General features: G+C 46.4%; 1 protein-coding gene across 3 annotated transcripts in view; it reads left to right on the plus strand.

Annotated features, from left to right (window-relative positions):
• kat6a (K(lysine) acetyltransferase 6A) overlaps nt 1-19635 on the plus strand; it is a 60250-nt gene extending 40615 nt beyond the window's left edge. For all 3 annotated transcript variants that reach the window (XM_021621915.2, XM_021621920.2, XM_021621918.2), the window contains exons 13-17: nt 10401-10632; nt 10847-11030; nt 11132-11839; nt 12003-12270; nt 14071-19635. In XM_021621915.2, the coding sequence (XP_021477590.1) occupies nt 10401-10632; nt 10847-11030; nt 11132-11839; nt 12003-12270; nt 14071-17378 (4700 nt within the window). In that variant the 3' untranslated portion in view covers nt 17379-19635. The remainder of the gene's footprint in view (nt 1-10400; nt 10633-10846; nt 11031-11131; nt 11840-12002; nt 12271-14070) is intronic.
• The last annotated feature ends 769 nt before the right edge of the window (nt 19636-20404 follow it).

The following is a 20404-nucleotide window of genomic DNA, read 5'->3' on the forward strand; positions in this document are numbered from 1 at the left end:
CACCAACAGTCCTAGGCTGAATTGTATACACCGACAGTCAGACTGAATTGTATACACCAACAGTCAGACTGAATTGTATACACCAGCAGTCAGACTGAATTGTATACACCAACAGTCAGACTGAATTGTATACACCAACAGTCAGACTGAATTGTATACGCCAGCAGTCAGACTGAATTGTATACACGAGCAGTCAGACTGAATTGTATACACCAGCAGTCAGACTGAATTGTATACGCCAGCAGTCAGACTGAATTGTATACGCCAGCAGTCAGAATGAATTGTATACGCCAGCAGTCAGACTGAATTGTATACACCAACAGTCATAGGCTGAATTGTATACACCAACAGTCATAGGCTGAATTGTATACACCAGCAGTCAGACTGAATTGTATATACAAACAGTCATAGGCTGAATTGTATACACCAGCAGTCAGAATGAATTGTATACACCAACAGTCAGACTGAATTGTATACACCAGCAGTCAGAATGAATTGTATACGCCAGCAGTCAGACTGAATTGTATACGCCACCAGTCAGACTGAATTGTATACACCAACAGTCAGACTGAATTGTATACACCAGCAGTCAGCCTGAATTGTATACGCCAGCAGTCAGACTGAATTGTATACGCCAGCAGTCATACTGAATTGTATTCGCCAGCAGTCAGGCTGAATTGGATACACCAACAGTCATAGGCTATATTGTATACACCAACAGTCCTAGGCTGAATTGTATACACCAGCAGTCAGACTGAATTGTATATACAAACAGTCCTAGGCTGAATTGTATACACTAACAGTCAGCCTGAATTGTATACACCAGCAGTCAGACTGAATTGTATATACAAACAGTCATAGGCTGAATTGTATACACCAGCAGTCAGAATGAATTGTATACACCAGCAGTCAGGCTGAATTGTATACACCAGCAGTCAGGCTGAATTGTATACACCAGCAGTCAGAATGAATTGTATACGCCAGCAGTCAGGCTGAATTGTATACACCAACAGTCATAGGCTGAATTGTATACACCAACAGTCATAGGCTGAATTGTATACACCAGCAGTCAGACTGAATTGTATATACAAACAGTCATAGGCTGAATTGTTTACACCAGCAGTCAGACTGAATTGTATACACCAGCAGTCAGACTGAATTGTATACGCCAGCAGTCAGACTGAATTGTATACACCAGCAGTCAGACTGAATTGTATACACCAACAGTCAGACTGAATTGTATACACCAGCAGTCAGACTGAATTGTATACGCCAGCAGTCATACTGAATTGTATTCGCCAGCAGTCAGGCTGAATTGGATACACCAACAGTCATAGGCTATATTGTATACACCAACAGTCCTAGGCTGAATTGTATACACCAGCAGTCAGACTGAATTGTATATACAAACAGTCCTAGGCTGAATTGTATACACTAACAGTCAGCCTGAATTGTATACACCAGCAGTCAGACTGAATTGTATATACAAACAGTCATAGGCTGAATTGTATACACCAGCAGTCAGACTGAATTGTATACACCAGCAGTCAGGCTGAATTGTATACACCAGCAGTCAGGCTGAATTGTATACACCAGCAGTCATGAATGAATTGTATACGCCAGCAGTCAGGCTGAATTGTATATACAAACAGTCATAGGCTGAATTGTATATACAAACAGTCATAGGCTGAATTGTATACACCAGCAGTCAGGCTGAATTTTATACACCAACAGTCATAGGCTGAATTGTATACACCAGCAGTCAGACTGAATTGTATACACCAGCAGTCAGACTGAATTGTATACACCAACAGTGCTAGGCTGAATTGTATACACCAACAGTCAGACTGAATTGTATATACAAACAGTCATAGGCTGAATTGTATACACCAGCAGTCAGACTGAATTGTATACACCAGCAGTCAGACTGAATTGTATACGCCAGCAGTCAGACTGAATTGTATACGCCAGCAGTCAGACTGAATTGTATACGCCAGCAGTCAGACTGAATTGTATACACCAACAGTCAGACTGAATTGTATACACCAACAGTCAGACTGAATTGTATACACCAGCAGTCAGACTGAATTGTATACACCAACAGTCAGACTGAATTGTATACGCCAGCAGTCAGACTGAATTGTATACGCCAGCAGTCAGACTGAATTGTATACACCAGCAGTCAGACTGAATTGTATACACCAGCAGTCGGACGGAATTGTATACACCAACAGTCAGACTGAATTGTATACACCAGCAGTCATAGGCTGATTTGTATAAACCAGCAGTCAGACTGAATTGTATACACGAGCAGTCAGACTGAATTGTATACACCAGCAGTCAGACTGAATTGAATACGCCAGCAGTCAGACTGAATTGTATACGCCATCAGTCAGGCTGAATTGTATACGCCAGCAGTCAGACTGAATTGTATACACCAACAGTCAGACTGAATTGTATACACCAACAGTCAGACTGAATTGTATACACCAACAGTCAGACTGAATTGTATACACCAGCAGTCAGACTGAATTGTATACACCAGCAGTCGGACGGAATTGTATACACCAACAGTCAGACTGAATTGTATACACCAGCAGTCATAGGCTGATTTGTATAAACCAGCAGTCAGACTGAATTGTATACACGAGCAGTCAGACTGAATTGTATACACCAGCAGTCAGACTGAATTGAATACGCCAGCAGTCAGACTGAATTGTATACGCCATCAGTCAGGCTGAATTGTATACGCCAGCAGTCAGACTGAATTGTATACACCAACAGTCAGACTGAATTGTATACACCAACAGTCAGACTGAATTGTATACACCAACAGTCAGACTGAATTGTATACACGAGCAGTCAGACTGAATTGTATACACCAGCAGTCAGACTGAATTGTATACGCCAGCAGTCAGACTGAATTGTATACACCAGCAGTCAGAATGAATTGTATACGCCAGCAGTCAGACTGAATTGTATACGCCACCAGTCAGACTGAATTGTATACACCAACAGTCAGACTGAATTGTATACACCAACAGTCCTAGGCTGAATTGTATACACCAGCAGTCAGCCTGAATTGTATACGCCAGCAGTCAGACTGAATTGTATACGCCAGCAGTCATACTGAATTGTATTCGCCAGCAGTCAGGCTGAATTGGATACACCAACAGTCATAGGCTATATTGTATACACCAACAGTCCTAGGCTGAATTGTATACACCAGCAGTCAGACTGAATTGTATATACAAACAGTCCTAGGCTGAATTGTATACACTAACAGTCAGCCTGAATTGTATACACCAGCAGTCAGACTGAATTGTATATACAAACAGTCATAGGCTGAATTGTATTCACCAGCAGTCAGACTGAATTGTATACACCAGCAGTCAGGCTGAATTGTATACACCAGCAGTCAGACTGAATTGTATACACCAGCAGTCAGAATGAATTGTATACGCCAGCAGTCAGGCTGAATTGTATATACAAACAGTCATAGGCTGAATTGTATACACCAGCAGTCAGGCTGAATTGTATACACCAACAGTCATAGGCTGAATTGTATACACCAGCAGTCAGGCTGAATTGTAGACACCAACAGTCATAGGCTGAATTGTATACACCAGCAGTCAGACTGAATTGTATACACCAGCAGTCAGACTGAATTGTATACACCAGCAGTCAGACTGAATTGTATACACCAGCAGTCAGGCTGAATTGTATACACCAACAGTCATAGGCTGAATTGTATACACCAACAGTCAGACTGAATTGTATACACCAGCAGTCAGACTGAATTGTATATACAAACAGTCATAGGCTGAATTGTATACACCAGCAGTCAGACTGAATTGTATACACCAGCAGTCAGACTGAATTGTATACACCAGCAGTCAGACTGAATTGTATACACCAGCAGTCAGACTGAATTGTATACGCCAGCAGTCAGACTGAATTGTATACGCCAGCAGTCAGACTGAATTGTATACGCCAGCAGTCAGACTGAATTGTATACACCAACAGTCAGACTGAATTGTATACACCAACAGTCAGACTGAATTGTATACACCAGCAGTCAGACTGAATTGTATACACCAACAGTCAGACTGAATTGTATACGCCAGCAGTCAGACTGAATTGTATACGCCAGCAGTCAGACTGAATTGTATACACCAGCAGTCAGACTGAATTGTATACACCAGCAGTCGGACGGAATTGTATACACCAACAGTCAGACTGAATTGTATACACCAGCAGTCATAGGCTGAATTGTATAAACCAGCAGTCAGACTGAATTGTATACACGAGCAGTCAGACTGAATTGTATACACCAGCAGTCAGACTGAATTGTATACGCCAGCAGTCAGACTGAATTGTATACGCCATCAGTCAGGCTGAATTGTATACGCCAGCAGTCAGACTGAATTGTATACACCAACAGTCAGACTGAATTGTATACACCAACAGTCAGACTGAATTGTATACACCAACAGTCAGACTGAATTGTATACACGAGCAGTCAGACTGAATTGTATACGCCAGCAGTCAGACTGAATTGTATACGCCAGCAGTCAGACTGAATTGTATACGCCAGCAGTCAGACTGAATTGTATACGCCAGCAGTCAGACTGAATTGTATACGCCAGCAGTCAGACTGAATTGTATACGCCCGCAGTCGGACTGAATTGTATACACCAGCAGTCGGACGGAATTGTATACACCAACAGTCAGACTGAATTGTATACACCAGCAGTCATAGGCTGAATTGTATAAACCAGCAGTCAGACTGAATTGTATACACGAGCAGTCAGACTGAATTGTATACACCAGCAGTCAGACTGAATTGTATACGCCAGCAGTCAGACTGAATTGTATACACCAACAGTCAGACTGAATTGTATACACGAGCAGTCAGACTGAATTGTATACACCAACAGTCAGACTGAATTGTATACACCAACAGTCAGACTGAATTGTATACACCAGCAGTCAGACTGAATTGTATACGCCTGCAGTCAGACTGAATTGTATACGCCAGCAGTCAGACTGAATTGTATACACCAACAGTCAGACTGAATTGTATACACCAGCAGTCATAGGCTGAATTGTATAAACCAGCAGTCAGACTGAATTGTATATACAAACAGTCCTAGGCTGAATTGTATACACTAACAGTCAGCCTGAATTGTATACACCAGCAGTCAGACTGAATTGTATATACAAACAGTCATAGGCTGAATTGTATACACCAGCAGTCAGAATGAATTGTATACACCAGCAGTCAGGCTGAATTGTATACACCAGCAGTCAGGCTGAATTGTATACACCAGCAGTCAGAATGAATTGTATACGCCAGCAGTCAGGCTGAATTGTATACACCAACAGTCATAGGCTGAATTGTATACACCAACAGTCATAGGCTGAATTGTATACACCAGCAGTCAGACTGAATTGTATATACAAACAGTCATAGGCTGAATTGTTTACACCAGCAGTCAGACTGAATTGTATACACCAGCAGTCAGACTGAATTGTATACGCCAGCAGTCAGACTGAATTGTATACACCAGCAGTCAGACTGAATTGTATACACCAACAGTCAGACTGAATTGTATACACCAGCAGTCAGACTGAATTGTATACGCCAGCAGTCATACTGAATTGTATTCGCCAGCAGTCAGGCTGAATTGGATACACCAACAGTCATAGGCTATATTGTATACACCAGCAGTCAGACTGAATTGTATATACAAACAGTCCTAGGCTGAATTGTATACACTAACAGTCAGCCTGAATTGTATACACCAGCAGTCAGACTGAATTGTATATACAAACAGTCATAGGCTGAATTGTATACACCAGCAGTCAGACTGAATTGTATACACCAGCAGTCAGGCTGAATTGTATACACCAGCAGTCAGGCTGAATTGTATACACCAGCAGTCATGAATGAATTGTATACGCCAGCAGTCAGGCTGAATTGTATATACAAACAGTCATAGGCTGAATTGTATATACAAACAGTCATAGGCTGAATTGTATACACCAGCAGTCAGGCTGAATTTTATACACCAACAGTCATAGGCTGAATTGTATACACCAGCAGTCAGACTGAATTGTATACACCAGCAGTCAGACTGAATTGTATACACCAACAGTGCTAGGCTGAATTGTATACACCAACAGTCAGACTGAATTGTATATACAAACAGTCATAGGCTGAATTGTATACACCAGCAGTCAGACTGAATTGTATACACCAGCAGTCAGACTGAATTGTATACGCCAGCAGTCAGACTGAATTGTATACGCCAGCAGTCAGACTGAATTGTATACGCCAGCAGTCAGACTGAATTGTATACACCAACAGTCAGACTGAATTGTATACACCAACAGTCAGACTGAATTGTATACACCAGCAGTCAGACTGAATTGTATACACCAACAGTCAGACTGAATTGTATACGCCAGCAGTCAGACTGAATTGTATACGCCAGCAGTCAGACTGAATTGTATACACCAGCAGTCAGACTGAATTGTATACACCAGCAGTCGGACGGAATTGTATACACCAACAGTCAGACTGAATTGTATACACCAGCAGTCATAGGCTGATTTGTATAAACCAGCAGTCAGACTGAATTGTATACACGAGCAGTCAGACTGAATTGTATACACCAGCAGTCAGACTGAATTGAATACGCCAGCAGTCAGACTGAATTGTATACGCCATCAGTCAGGCTGAATTGTATACGCCAGCAGTCAGACTGAATTGTATACACCAACAGTCAGACTGAATTGTATACACCAACAGTCAGACTGAATTGTATACACCAACAGTCAGACTGAATTGTATACACCAGCAGTCAGACTGAATTGTATACACCAGCAGTCGGACGGAATTGTATACACCAACAGTCAGACTGAATTGTATACACCAGCAGTCATAGGCTGATTTGTATAAACCAGCAGTCAGACTGAATTGTATACACGAGCAGTCAGACTGAATTGTATACACCAGCAGTCAGACTGAATTGAATACGCCAGCAGTCAGACTGAATTGTATACGCCATCAGTCAGGCTGAATTGTATACGCCAGCAGTCAGACTGAATTGTATACACCAACAGTCAGACTGAATTGTATACACCAACAGTCAGACTGAATTGTATACACCAACAGTCAGACTGAATTGTATACACGAGCAGTCAGACTGAATTGTATACACCAGCAGTCAGACTGAATTGTATACGCCAGCAGTCAGACTGAATTGTATACACCAGCAGTCAGAATGAATTGTATACGCCAGCAGTCAGACTGAATTGTATACGCCACCAGTCAGACTGAATTGTATACACCAACAGTCAGACTGAATTGTATACACCAACAGTCCTAGGCTGAATTGTATACACCAGCAGTCAGCCTGAATTGTATACGCCAGCAGTCAGACTGAATTGTATACGCCAGCAGTCATACTGAATTGTATTTGCCAGCAGTCAGGCTGAATTGGATACACCAACAGTCATAGGCTATATTGTATACACCAACAGTCCTAGGCTGAATTGTATACACCAGCAGTCAGACTGAATTGTATATACAAACAGTCCTAGGCTGAATTGTATACACTAACAGTCAGCCTGAATTGTATACACCAGCAGTCAGACTGAATTGTATATACAAACAGTCATAGGCTGAATTGTATTCACCAGCAGTCAGACTGAATTGTATACACCAGCAGTCAGGCTGAATTGTATACACCAGCAGTCAGACTGAATTGTATACACCAGCAGTCAGAATGAATTGTATACGCCAGCAGTCAGGCTGAATTGTATATACAAACAGTCATAGGCTGAATTGTATACACCAGCAGTCAGGCTGAATTGTATACACCAACAGTCATAGGCTGAATTGTATACACCAGCAGTCAGGCTGAATTGTAGACACCAACAGTCATAGGCTGAATTGTATACACCAGCAGTCAGACTGAATTGTATACACCAGCAGTCAGACTGAATTGTATACACCAGCAGTCAGACTGAATTGTATACACCAGCAGTCAGGCTGAATTGTATACACCAACAGTCATAGGCTGAATTGTATACACCAACAGTCAGACTGAATTGTATACACCAACAGTCAGACTGAATTGTATACACCAGAAGTCAGACTGAATTGTATATACAAACAGTCATAGGCTGAATTGTATATACAAACAGTCATAGGCTGAATTGTATACACCAACAGTCAGACTGAATTGTATACACCAGCAGTCAGACTGAATTGTATATACAAACAGTCATAGGCTGAATTGTATACACCAGCAGTCAGACTGAATTGTATACACCAGCAGTCAGACTGAATTGTATACACCAGCAGTCAGACTGAATTGTATACACCAGCAGTCAGACTGAATTGTATACGCCAGCAGTCAGACTGAATTGTATACGCCAGCAGTCAGACTGAATTGTATACGCCAGCAGTCAGACTGAATTGTATACACCAACAGTCAGACTGAATTGTATACACCAACAGTCAGACTGAATTGTATACACCAGCAGTCAGACTGAATTGTATACACCAACAGTCAGACTGAATTGTATACGCCAGCAGTCAGACTGAATTGTATACGCCAGCAGTCAGACTGAATTGTATACACCAGCAGTCAGACTGAATTGTATACACCAGCAGTCGGACGGAATTGTATACACCAACAGTCAGACTGAATTGTATACACCAGCAGTCATAGGCTGAATTGTATAAACCAGCAGTCAGACTGAATTGTATACACGAGCAGTCAGACTGAATTGTATACACCAGCAGTCAGACTGAATTGTATACGCCAGCAGTCAGACTGAATTGTATACGCCATCAGTCAGGCTGAATTGTATACGCCAGCAGTCAGACTGAATTGTATACACCAACAGTCAGACTGAATTGTATACACCAACAGTCAGACTGAATTGTATACACCAACAGTCAGACTGAATTGTATACACGAGCAGTCAGACTGAATTGTATACGCCAGCAGTCAGACTGAATTGTATACGCCAGCAGTCAGACTGAATTGTATACGCCAGCAGTCAGACTGAATTGTATACGCCAGCAGTCAGACTGAATTGTATACGCCAGCAGTCAGACTGAATTGTATACGCCCGCAGTCGGACTGAATTGTATACACCAGCAGTCGGACGGAATTGTATACACCAACAGTCAGACTGAATTGTATACACCAGCAGTCATAGGCTGAATTGTATAAACCAGCAGTCAGACTGAATTGTATACACGAGCAGTCAGACTGAATTGTATACACCAGCAGTCAGACTGAATTGTATACGCCAGCAGTCAGACTGAATTGTATACACCAACAGTCAGACTGAATTGTATACACGAGCAGTCAGACTGAATTGTATACACCAACAGTCAGACTGAATTGTATACACCAACAGTCAGACTGAATTGTATACACCAGCAGTCAGACTGAATTGTATACGCCTGCAGTCAGACTGAATTGTATACGCCAGCAGTCAGACTGAATTGTATACACCAACAGTCAGACTGAATTGTATACACCAGCAGTCATAGGCTGAATTGTATAAACCAGCAGTCAGACTGAATTGTATACACGAGCAGTCAGACTGAATTGTATACACCAGCAGTCAGACTGAATTGTATACGCCAGCAGTCAGACTGAATTGTATACGCCATCAGTCAGGCTGAATTGTATACGCCAGCAGTCAGACTGAATTGTATACACCAACAGTCAGACTGAATTGTATACACCAACAGTCAGACTGAATTGTATACACCAACAGTCAGACTGAATTGTATACACGAGCAGTCAGACTGAATTGTATACACCAGCAGTCAGACTGAATTGTATACGCCAGCAGTCAGACTGAATTGTATACGCCAGCAGTCAGACTGAATTGTATACGCCAGCAGTCGGACGGAATTGTATACACCAACAGTCGGACTGAATTGTATACACCAGCAGTCATAGGCTGAATTGTATAAACCAGCAGTCAGACTGAATTGTATACACCAACAGTCATAGGCTGAATTGGATACACCAACAGTCATAGGCTGAATTGGATACACCAACAGTCATAGGCTGAATTGGATACACCAACAGTCATAGACTGAATTGGATACACCAACAGTCATAGGCTGAATTGGATACACCAACAGTCATAGGCTGAATTGGATACACCAACAGTCATAGGCTGAATTGGATACACCAACAGTCATAGGCTGAATTGGATACACCAACAGTCGTAGGCTGAATTTTATACACCAACAGTCATAGGCTGAATTGTATACACCAATGTCAATTGACCTTGTATAGTCTACCGATTTTTTAACATTGATCTTGTTCTCACCCCTCCCCCTTCCCTTCCAGGCTACCTGCTGTCCAAGCAGGAGGGCCAGCCCGGCTCCCCAGAGAAGCCCCTGTCAGACCTGGGTCGTCTGTCATACATGGCCTACTGGCGCAGCGTGGTGCTGGAGTGTCTCCATGAGGTCCGCGACCGCCAGCTCACCATCCGACGCCTCAGCAAGATCACTGGCATCTGCCCCCAGGATATCACTGCCACGCTGCACCACCTCAACATGCTGGAGCAGAGAGGGGAGCGGTGAGAAACTCTCACACACACACTCAGAGGCATAATCATGATGACACAAATTTAACGATGCAGAAATTAGCAACAACCTGCTAAACTACAAGCCCATTGAAAGCTGGCGTGATGATTCTACAGCATAGAACGCGTCTGTTTGACAGCCGTCATTTGTTCAGAGTAGTTCTTCCCTCCCTGTAGAGTTAACCAAACTGTCTCTGTCCCCCTGTAGGCTAGTCCTGGTGCGTAAGGAGAAGCTGGTGTCCAGCCACATGGCTTGTCTCACCGCCAGGCCCCGGCTGCTAGAGGTGGACCCGGACTGTCTCCGCTGGACCCCCGTCATCGTCACCAACACTGTGGTTTCAGAGGGCGAGGAGGAGGAGGAGGAGGAGGAAGGAGAGGATACCTGCAAGGAGGTGCATAAAATAATGCTTCAGTATATTTTTTTATTTCAGATGAATGACATTACAACAATGACTTGAATGGATTAGAGGTAAATTTAGTTAATATTTTACAGATCAAGCCTAGCCACAAAGTGTCTCCACTCCCCTGGCTGGTCCGAGGAGAAGAGGAAGAAGAGGAGATGATAAAGTGCTTCCCGGGGTTCCCCACCAGCCAAAGCTCTCCGGCCTCCTCCCCAGTCCGCTGTCCCCCGCCCGTCCCCGACCACCGGTCCCCTCCCCCCGCCAACGGAGAGCGCAGGGGCAGGGGCCGCCCACCCAAGAACTGGCCTTGGGGCAAGGTGAAGGACGGGCCACGGACTGAGAGGAGGCCGGGACCGGGACGACCTCCAAAGATACGGTTGGAGGTGCAGGATTTCGATGAGGAGGAGGACAGGGCTGAGGGCACTAAAATCAGCTCCACCTCTGGCAGCAGCCCACCCTCCCTGTTCTCTTTAGACAGACATCTGGCTGATTCTACAGGTACCTTCAGGCCCCTAGAGATGCTTGGCAGGCACCCTGCTGTCCCTCCCCCACGCAGCAGAGGGCGCCCTCCCAGGAAGAAGAAGGGCCCCAAGCGCAGGCTGAGTGAGGGTCCCGGAGAAACCTTGCCCCAGCTGCCCCTGGCGCCCAGGCTCAGCGACCCGCCTCCAGTCAGACGGAGCTGCTTCAGTGAAAGCAGCGAGGAAGAGGAGGAGGAGGAGGATGAAGATGATGATGACGAGGAGAGGGGGACTCACTCCCCACCCATCCTCACAAAGCCCACCCTGGGGCTCAAGTGCAAGGTGAATGGAAAGAATAAAGTTCTTCTTGATACAGGTCACTTGAAATGATGAGATAGTAGGAACCTCTAAAGAAACATTTGCAAGATTATTTGTTACTACTTACTGCTTGTTTGCCAAAAAATGTCTGTATTATATTTCAATAGCTGTTCCAATGTCTCCACAGAAGCCGTTGAGGAAGAGGCGCATGCGTCAGCGCAGCCACAGCCACGCCCACAGCAGCGTGGTGACAGAGACCATCTCTGAAACCACCGAGGTGCTGGACGAGCCCTTCGTAGACTCTGACTCTGAGAGGCCCATGCCCCGGCTAGAGGAGGAGAGTCCCCTGGGACACCCCCTGAGATGTTACCCCCCGGCCCGCTCCGCCCTACGACACACAGAGACACCGCCCAAGAGAGCCCAACGAGCCAACCTCACAGAGTCAGAGGAGGATGGTGAGGCCATAGGAGTCCTTAGGGCTAACAGAGCGGTTATTTACAGTGCCTTGCGAAAGTATTCGGCCCCTTTGAACTTTGCGACCTTTTGCCACATTTTAGGCTTCAAACATAAAGATATAAAACTGTATTTTTTTGTGAAGAATCAACAACAAGTGGGACACAATCATGAAGTGGAACGACATTTATTGGATATCTCAAACTTTTTTAACAAATCAAAAACTGAAAAATTGGGCGTGCAAAATTATTCAGCCCCTTTACTTTCAGTGCAGCAAACTCTCTCCAGAAGTTCAGTGAGGATCTCTGAATGATCCAATGCTGACCTAAATGACTAATGATGATAAATACAATCCACCTGTGTGTAATCAAGTCTCCGTATAAATGCATCTGCACTGTGATAGTCTCAGAGGTCCGTTAAAAGCGCAGAGAGCATCATGAAGAACAAGGAACACACCAGGCAGGTCCGAGATACTGTTGTGAAGAAGTTTAAAGCCGGATTTGGATACAAAAAGATTTCCCAAGCTTTAAACATCCCAAGGAGCACTGTACAAGCGATAATATTGAAATGAAAGGAGTATCAGACCACTGCAAATCTACCAAGACCTGGCCATCCCTCTAAACTTTCAGCTCATACAAGGAGAAGACTGATCAGAGATGCAGCCAAGAGGCCCATGATCACTCTGGATGAACTGCAGAGATCTACAGCTGAGGTGGGAGACTCTGTCCATAGGACAACAATCAGTCGTATATTGCACAAATCTAGCCTTTATGGAAGAGTGGCAAGAAGAAAGCCATTTCTTAAAGATATCCATAAAAAGTGTAATTTAAAGTTTGCCACAAGCCACCTGGGAGACACACCAAACATGTGGAAGAAGGTGCTCTGGTCAGATGAAACCAAAATTGAACTTTTTGGCAACAATGCAAAACGTTATGTTTGGCGTAAAAGCAACACAGCTGAACACACCATCCCCACTGTCAAACATGGTGGTGGCAGCATTATGGTTTGGGCATGCTTTTCTTCAGCAGGGACAGGGAAGATGGTTAAAATTGATGGGAAGATGGATGGAGCCAAATACAGGACCATTCTGGAAGAAAACCTGATGGAGTCTGCAAAAGACCTGAGACTGGGACGGAGATTTGTCTTCCAACAAGACAATGATCCAAAACATAAAGCAAAATCTACAATGGAATGGTTCAAAAATAAACATATCCAGGTGTTAGAATGGCCAAGTCAAAGTCCAGACCTGAATCCAATCGAGAATCTGTGGAAAGAACTGAAAACTGCTGTTCACAAATGCTCTCCATCCAACCTCACTGAGCTCGAGCTGTTTTGCAAGGAGGAATGGGAAAAAATTTCAGTCTCTCGATGTGCAAAACTGATAGAGACATACCCCAAGCGACTTACAGCTGTAATCGCAGCAAAAGGTGGCGCTACAAAGTATTAACTTAAGGGGGCTGAATCATTTTGCACGCCCAATTTTTCAGTTTTTGATTTGTTAAAAAAGTTTGAAATATCCAATAAATGTCGTTCCACTTCATGATTGTGTCCCACTTGTTGTTGATTCTTCACAAAAAAATACAGTTTTAAATCTTTATGTTTGAAGCCTGAAATGTGGCAAAAGGTCGCAAAGTTCAAGGGGGCCGAATACTTTCGCAAGGCACTGTATATACCAAGGTGTTGGTGTATAGTACATGTTGGAGCAGAGCTGTATGTTAGCTAGGCATTGATATACAGTACTTGCTTGAGTAGATATGCATGTGTAACAATGGATTTCTCTCCCATTCTCTGTTCTTGTACAGAACCCACTCCTGTTCTGAAGCCAGCGTCCTTCCTACGGAACCCAGAGCCCACGGTCTCAGCAGAGACCCCGGTGGCCAACCCAGAGACCCCCGTCAAGAAGAAGAAAGGCTGGCCCAAGGGCAAGCCCCGTAAGCCCCTGCACTGTACTAAACAGCCGGGCATTCCCCCTGGCAGCGGGGCAAAGCCGAATGCAGGGGACACTAGCCTGACCAACTCAGGGGACCCTCCACCCCCCAAGATCAAGATGAAGCCGGGCCGCAAGCCCCAGAGCTGGTACCTACAGCGGGCCCAGGAGGAGGCCGAGAGGCAGGAGGCAGAGAGACAGAGGCTGGGTCTGGGAGGGGTGCAGCAGCTAGACAAGCCCCTCCAGCAGCTAGAGGACCGAGCATGCAAGAGGGCCTCCAGAGCCACAGCTACCGACAACGACAAACACAAAGACTCTGATGAAGAGGATGACTACCTCCCCAAGCCCGTGGAGCAGAGAATCCCCAAGAGGCGGGGGAGACCGCCCAAAAACCCAGCCCTACGACAACAACCAGTCCCAAAGCAGCCCACTGTCTCAGAGCCAGAAGAGGAGGAGGAGACAGCGAGGGGCTGGGTAGAGGACAAGCTCAGCCATCCACCGTCCCGTTCCCTGCTCTCTCCGTCCTCTACCGGAGGCCCCAGGGCTCCCCAGCCCAGTAGACCAGACACGGACAGAGTCATGGCCGACAGGGATGAGGAAGACGAGGAGAGGGAGGATGAAGAGTGTGCCACCCTGGGCACCAGCAGCAGAAGGACTGCGGCCACGCCGGGCTCAGGCAGCAGACGCAGCGATGACCACGATGCAGACGATGAAGGAGACGGACACCTGGAGGACAAGAGCAACAACAAAAAGCGGAAGAGCCAGGACTCTGAGGAAGAGGATGAAGACGACGAGGAAGAAACTACCTCCCCCGCCTGCTCTCCTCCCGTCAAAGAAGAACCCCAGGGCGGGGAAGGTTTTTTAGACATGCAGGGCAGTGTGCAGGCCAGAGACTCCTACGTCAGCAAGCAGGAGGAGGACGAAGAGGAGGACGAAGAGGCGGAGGAGCTGCAGGAGGTGAAGTGCCGGCCTCTGGACGCGGCACAGGACGAGAGAAGGCGGCGGGAGGCAGAGGAGTCAGCAGCAGCGGCCGCGGCGGTGGAAACGGTGACGGCCATCTCAGTCCCCTCTGAGCCCCTGGAGCTGCAGCTTCTGCACCCTGAGGACAAGACTGTCACGCTGCTGATGGAGCCCCAGCACCCTCACCAGCACCCTGACTCCTTCAAGGAGGAGCTGAGCCACCACCACGGGTCCCACCATGGTCAGCACCACCACAGCAACGAGCTGGACCTGGAGACGGTGCAGGCGGTCCAGTCTCTGACCCAGGGAGAGGCCCAGGACGAGGAGCCAGAGAGCCACGGGGTCTCCCACGGAGCCTACCAGGACTGTGAAGAGACGCTGGCCGCCTGCCGCACCCTACAGAGCTACAGCCATGCCGGGGAGGCCGAGGAGGAGACTACCCACCTTGCCCTGGTGGAGGAGTGTGGAACCTCCCAGCACAGCAGCCCCCTGCCCCACACTAACCCCCCCATGCCCCCCTTACCCAGCCAGTCAGTCCGCTCCATCAACAGCCCAGCAGGCATGATGGAATCTGGGCTGGGGCAGCAAAGAGGGGGCACACCAGGCCCTACTGGGGGAACAGGGGCAACGGGTGGAGGGTACACCCAGATCACTCCTGAACACCCCAGTTCCTTGTCGGCCCCATCCCAGCAGAACATGGAGACCAGTCCCATGATGGACGTTCCGTCGGTGTCTGACCACTCCCAGCAGGTGGTGGACAGTGGCTTCAGTGACCTGGGCAGCATCGAGAGCACCACAGAGAACTACGACAATCCCAGCAGCTACGACTCCACCATGGGCGGCGGGGGCAACGGGGGAGGGAACAACGGCAGTAACCATGCGGCGGTGGCTGTGGCTGCCTCTTCCTCATCATCGACGGGCTCCTCTTCCTCCAGCTCGGTCACACCCTCCTCACAGGGCAGCAGCTGCTCCTTTGTCCCGGCGCCCTGTCTCACGTCTTCCAGCGGCGCAGTGACATCACAGCTCGCCATGGGCAGCTGCAGTCTCATCCAACAAACTGGACCAGGGCTCAATAACGGGCCGGGAGGCAACAATGGTGGCAACAACAGCGTGCCCCCGCCGCCACCCCGTCCCCCATCTGCCAACACCCACCAAGGCATCAAGTCCCCTCAGAGCTGTGTGATCGAGAGGCTGCCCAGCGCCAGCCAGCAGTCCCAGAAAAAGGTGCAGCATCAGCCCCCTCAGCAGCAGCAGCAGCAGCAGGCTCCCCACCCCCCGCCCTCGGCCCCTCCAACCCCCCACCCGCCCCAGCAGCAGCAACCTCTGTCCCAGTGCAGTATGGGGAACGGCTTTGGCTCCACGCCTATGATCATGGAGATCCCTGAGAGTGCCTCCCAGGGAGGGGGCCGCAGCCTGTATGAGAGGATGGGCCAGGACTTTGGTGCAGGGGGTTACCCCCAGCCCTCGGCCACGTTCAGCCTGGCTAAGCTGCAGCAGCTCACCAACACCATCATGGACCCCCACGCCATGCCCTACTCTCACTCGGCCTCTGTCACATCTTACGCCACCAGTGTTTCTCTGTCTAACCCCGGGCTGGCCCAGCTCTCCCCCTCCCCACTCCCTCCCTTAGCCCAGGGCCAGGCCACCATGACCCCCCCTCCCCAACTGAGCTCTGGCTCCATGAACCTGGGTTCCCTGCAGCTGCAGTGCAACATGCCCTCCAGCAACATCGGCCTGCCTCCCCCGCCCCACACCCAGCGGCTGCAGGGCCAAATGGCCACGGTGAAGGGCCACATCTCCATCCGCTCCAAGGCCCAGCTGGCCCCCGCTCCCTCCCCGCACCAGCAGCAACTGTACGGACGCAGCTCTGGGGCCGTGGCCATGCAGGGCTCGCCCCGCACCCTGGCTGTGCAGCGTGGCATGATGCCCAACCTCATGCCCACGCCGGCCGGCTACAACACCATGAACATGAACCAGCTGAACGCCATGTCGGCAGGCTACCGCATGCCACAGCCCATGATGAACAGTGGTTACCATGGGAACCCCCCTTACATGAACCAGCCCACCCAGTACCCCATGCAGATGCAGATGGGCATGATGGGGGGACAGGGGTACCCACAGCAGCCTATGCAGCCCAATCACCACGGCAACATGATGTACACGGGCCCCACCCACCACAGCTACGCCGGCGTCCCCAAACAGTCGCCTTACATGAGCAGATGAGCAGAGCACCGAAGAACAACACCGCAGCTCTAGAGACGGAGATGGGAGGAACACTCTCCAACCTGACCTGACACTCGCTGATGGAGGGAGGGACTCTGCCTCTCTTTACTGAATGACTTACTGTTGTATCCACCCTCTCCAAAGCCCGAGCGAGCGCAAAGAGAGGGAGGACTATGTTTTTCTGCTTTGTATGTTGTCATTTTGTTCCATTCAGTTGGACACATTTCCCCCCCAAGCTGGCTGTGTAGGGAGTGAGCTGGCAGAGCTGGGGCAATACATCACGGCTAAATGGTCCCCTGGTACTGTATGGCAGACTGCTCTAGTCTAGTCAGACCTAAACGACATGCTCCTCTGGCACAGTTTCTACGCTAACGGAAGAGCTCCTCTCCACTGTTTACCTGGCAGAGAGTGGAGGAGGTGGAGGAGGAAGATGGACTTTGGAGGACCTTACATTGTCAAAACTGAGAAAGGAAAAAAAAGTGGTTAACTAAATATATGAAACCATGCACACAATCTTTTAATTGAAATAGGAAGCCTTACCTTTAAAAAAGAGACTATGATTATAATTGTAGATGGACTTGTTTTTTTAATTGTATTATTATTTTGAATACTTTTGTTTTTATTTTGACAGCTGTTGAAAATAACTTGTGTGCAGTCCAACCTGTCTATGCTTTGGTCGTGGCATACTGGAATGGTGGTTCACCCTCTAGCTCCGACACGTTCTCACACACACGGTGAGCCGTGGCATTTGTCTCAGATATGAGTAGAAGTGGGGCCTCATTGGAGAACAACAGAGTAACAAGTGTGGAGGGTCTTCCAGGTGAGACGGTGTGTATCAGGGCAGAACAGAGGAATACATTGATGGAGCAGAGACGAGGGGTCCATTAGTCTGTCCATAAATAAATAAACCAGTAGTAATCTCAGCATCACCCACAGGATGCTGTAGCTGTTTGTTCTGAAATGATTAGGTGTAAATGTTCTGGTACTTCCTGTTGATTCACAGCACAGTCCACCAGTCTCCCATTGCAGCATTCACACGTTTTTCATCACACTCCATAGAAGGCTATTAGGCCTTTTTACTCCATTGATGGTGTACATCTGTCAGCCCCATGCAGTTTACCTTCCATGGAATAAACAAATACACAGAGATTTGAGGTCAAACTCACTGCTTTAAGGAACATCCGCTGTTGGAAATCAGCTGAGCTGCTTCGTTAAGTGTTAGTGACAGGCATCCTCTCTGAAGGGTGTTTTCTGTTAACCAGTTAATCTGTGCAAGTCTAACGTGCACTCCCATTGACTAATAGAGATGTCTGAGCTCTATGGACCATCAGCATCTAGAGAGGTGGCCAATGCCAAATACTGTGCATTGTGTACGCCCACCACACACGCAAACATCTGGATGGTTACCGTGTTAGGATGGGGAGGGTGGGTTAAGAATTTACCCAGTTGTCTCAGTGTTCCAGTATTCAAAGTCAAAATGAGGATACTTTTCTTACAGACCTGACGTTTCATATATTATTTGTGTGTATTGTTTTTCGTTTGTTTGTTTTATTTTCTCTGAATTTTATCAGACTGGGCAGCTTTCTTTTATGACACAAGCTGACTCTTTTTGACTTTAGAACCTATTGTAGAGAATGTTTTTTCTATAATATAAAGAAATTCTGACGTTGATATTGGTACTGTCATTTTTTTCACTTCTGTTTCAGGAACAAAAACAATACATATTTTTTAGCTTGACTCTTGAGGTAATATTATAAAGAAATTAAAAAAAAAAAAAAAAAATACCACTCACTTTTAGTGAATTTAAGATGCCTTTAACCTCTCCATTCCACTCATCTCTAGAGTTTTCTATCTTTGTGTAGTATATTAATGCTATTTTAAAACAAAAGGAAAAACAAATATCTAAAGGTCACTTAGCTGTTCTTTTGTTTGGATTATTTGTGTGTGAATAGGACGACTTCTTTACATTTAAGAGGCATGTAAAAATGAGCTCAGTATATTTGTCTGTTTATATCGCTTCCCTTTTTGTATCCTTTGTAATTGTACATGGTGCGTTGTAAGCTAAGAGAGAGCGCAAGATATAGAGAGGAATGGGGCTGGCTGGGTGCCTTGTGAAGGTTGATAGCGCCCGGCTGCCTCGATCTCTACTTAGTCCCTGTATGTATTTCCATTTATTAGTTTTTTCTTTCTTAGCAAGTACTTTCAAAGAACTCTGTACATTTTAACATAAAACAAAAAATAAATTATGTTGAGCCATTTATGTTGTCATGGTATTTCTTGGCTCTATTGTTCTGACTCCTACCAATTCTAATAATTGCTCCTTGGCAATGATAATAGTTTATTTATTTAGAAACGAATGTTGCTTGCTTACATTATTTGTGCTTCTTTGCAGATAAAACGCCTGTAAATATTGCTATGCGAAGCGGGCTCATATAAGATCCAGTGCACAGAAGAGTGGATCAAAGGCTCGTCGGTGACTGCAAAAAGTCAGACATTCCATTCAAAGGAACCCTATGAAGAAAATGTACCATCAGCCCCATCAACAGCTTTCTACTTGTCAAGACACCTGCCACATCTTCAATACCTGCTACATCTTCAATATAAGCCAGAGTGAGCGATTATATTATCCTATTTATCATTTACAGAATCACATAGGGAACTGTCAAAGGGTCAGATGATATACTGATTTAACAGTTGGCCTATTATCTCTATTGCACATATGTATCACATTAGTGGCCTATTATGTGTAACATATTCAAGTAGCCTTCGCTATTTTAAAATACAAAAATATAATACTATCCTGGCGTCGCAAACACCATGCTCTACCAACTGAGCTACAGAGGACCATTTAAAAATGCATTTCTCATGAATAGAATGTATCCACAAAATGTATCCACAATATGAAATCTGATACGATCCGTGGACGATGTCTTGACACAAAATGTCAGACACAACCGTTTTGGTGAGCCAATCAAGGTGCATGTTCATCTGGCGTTTAATAGGCGCTGTCCAATTACAATCGAATT

This window comes from Oncorhynchus mykiss, chromosome 11, assembly GCF_013265735.2.
Source record: "Oncorhynchus mykiss isolate Arlee chromosome 11, USDA_OmykA_1.1, whole genome shotgun sequence".
Lineage (NCBI taxonomy): Eukaryota > Metazoa > Chordata > Actinopteri > Salmoniformes > Salmonidae > Oncorhynchus > Oncorhynchus mykiss.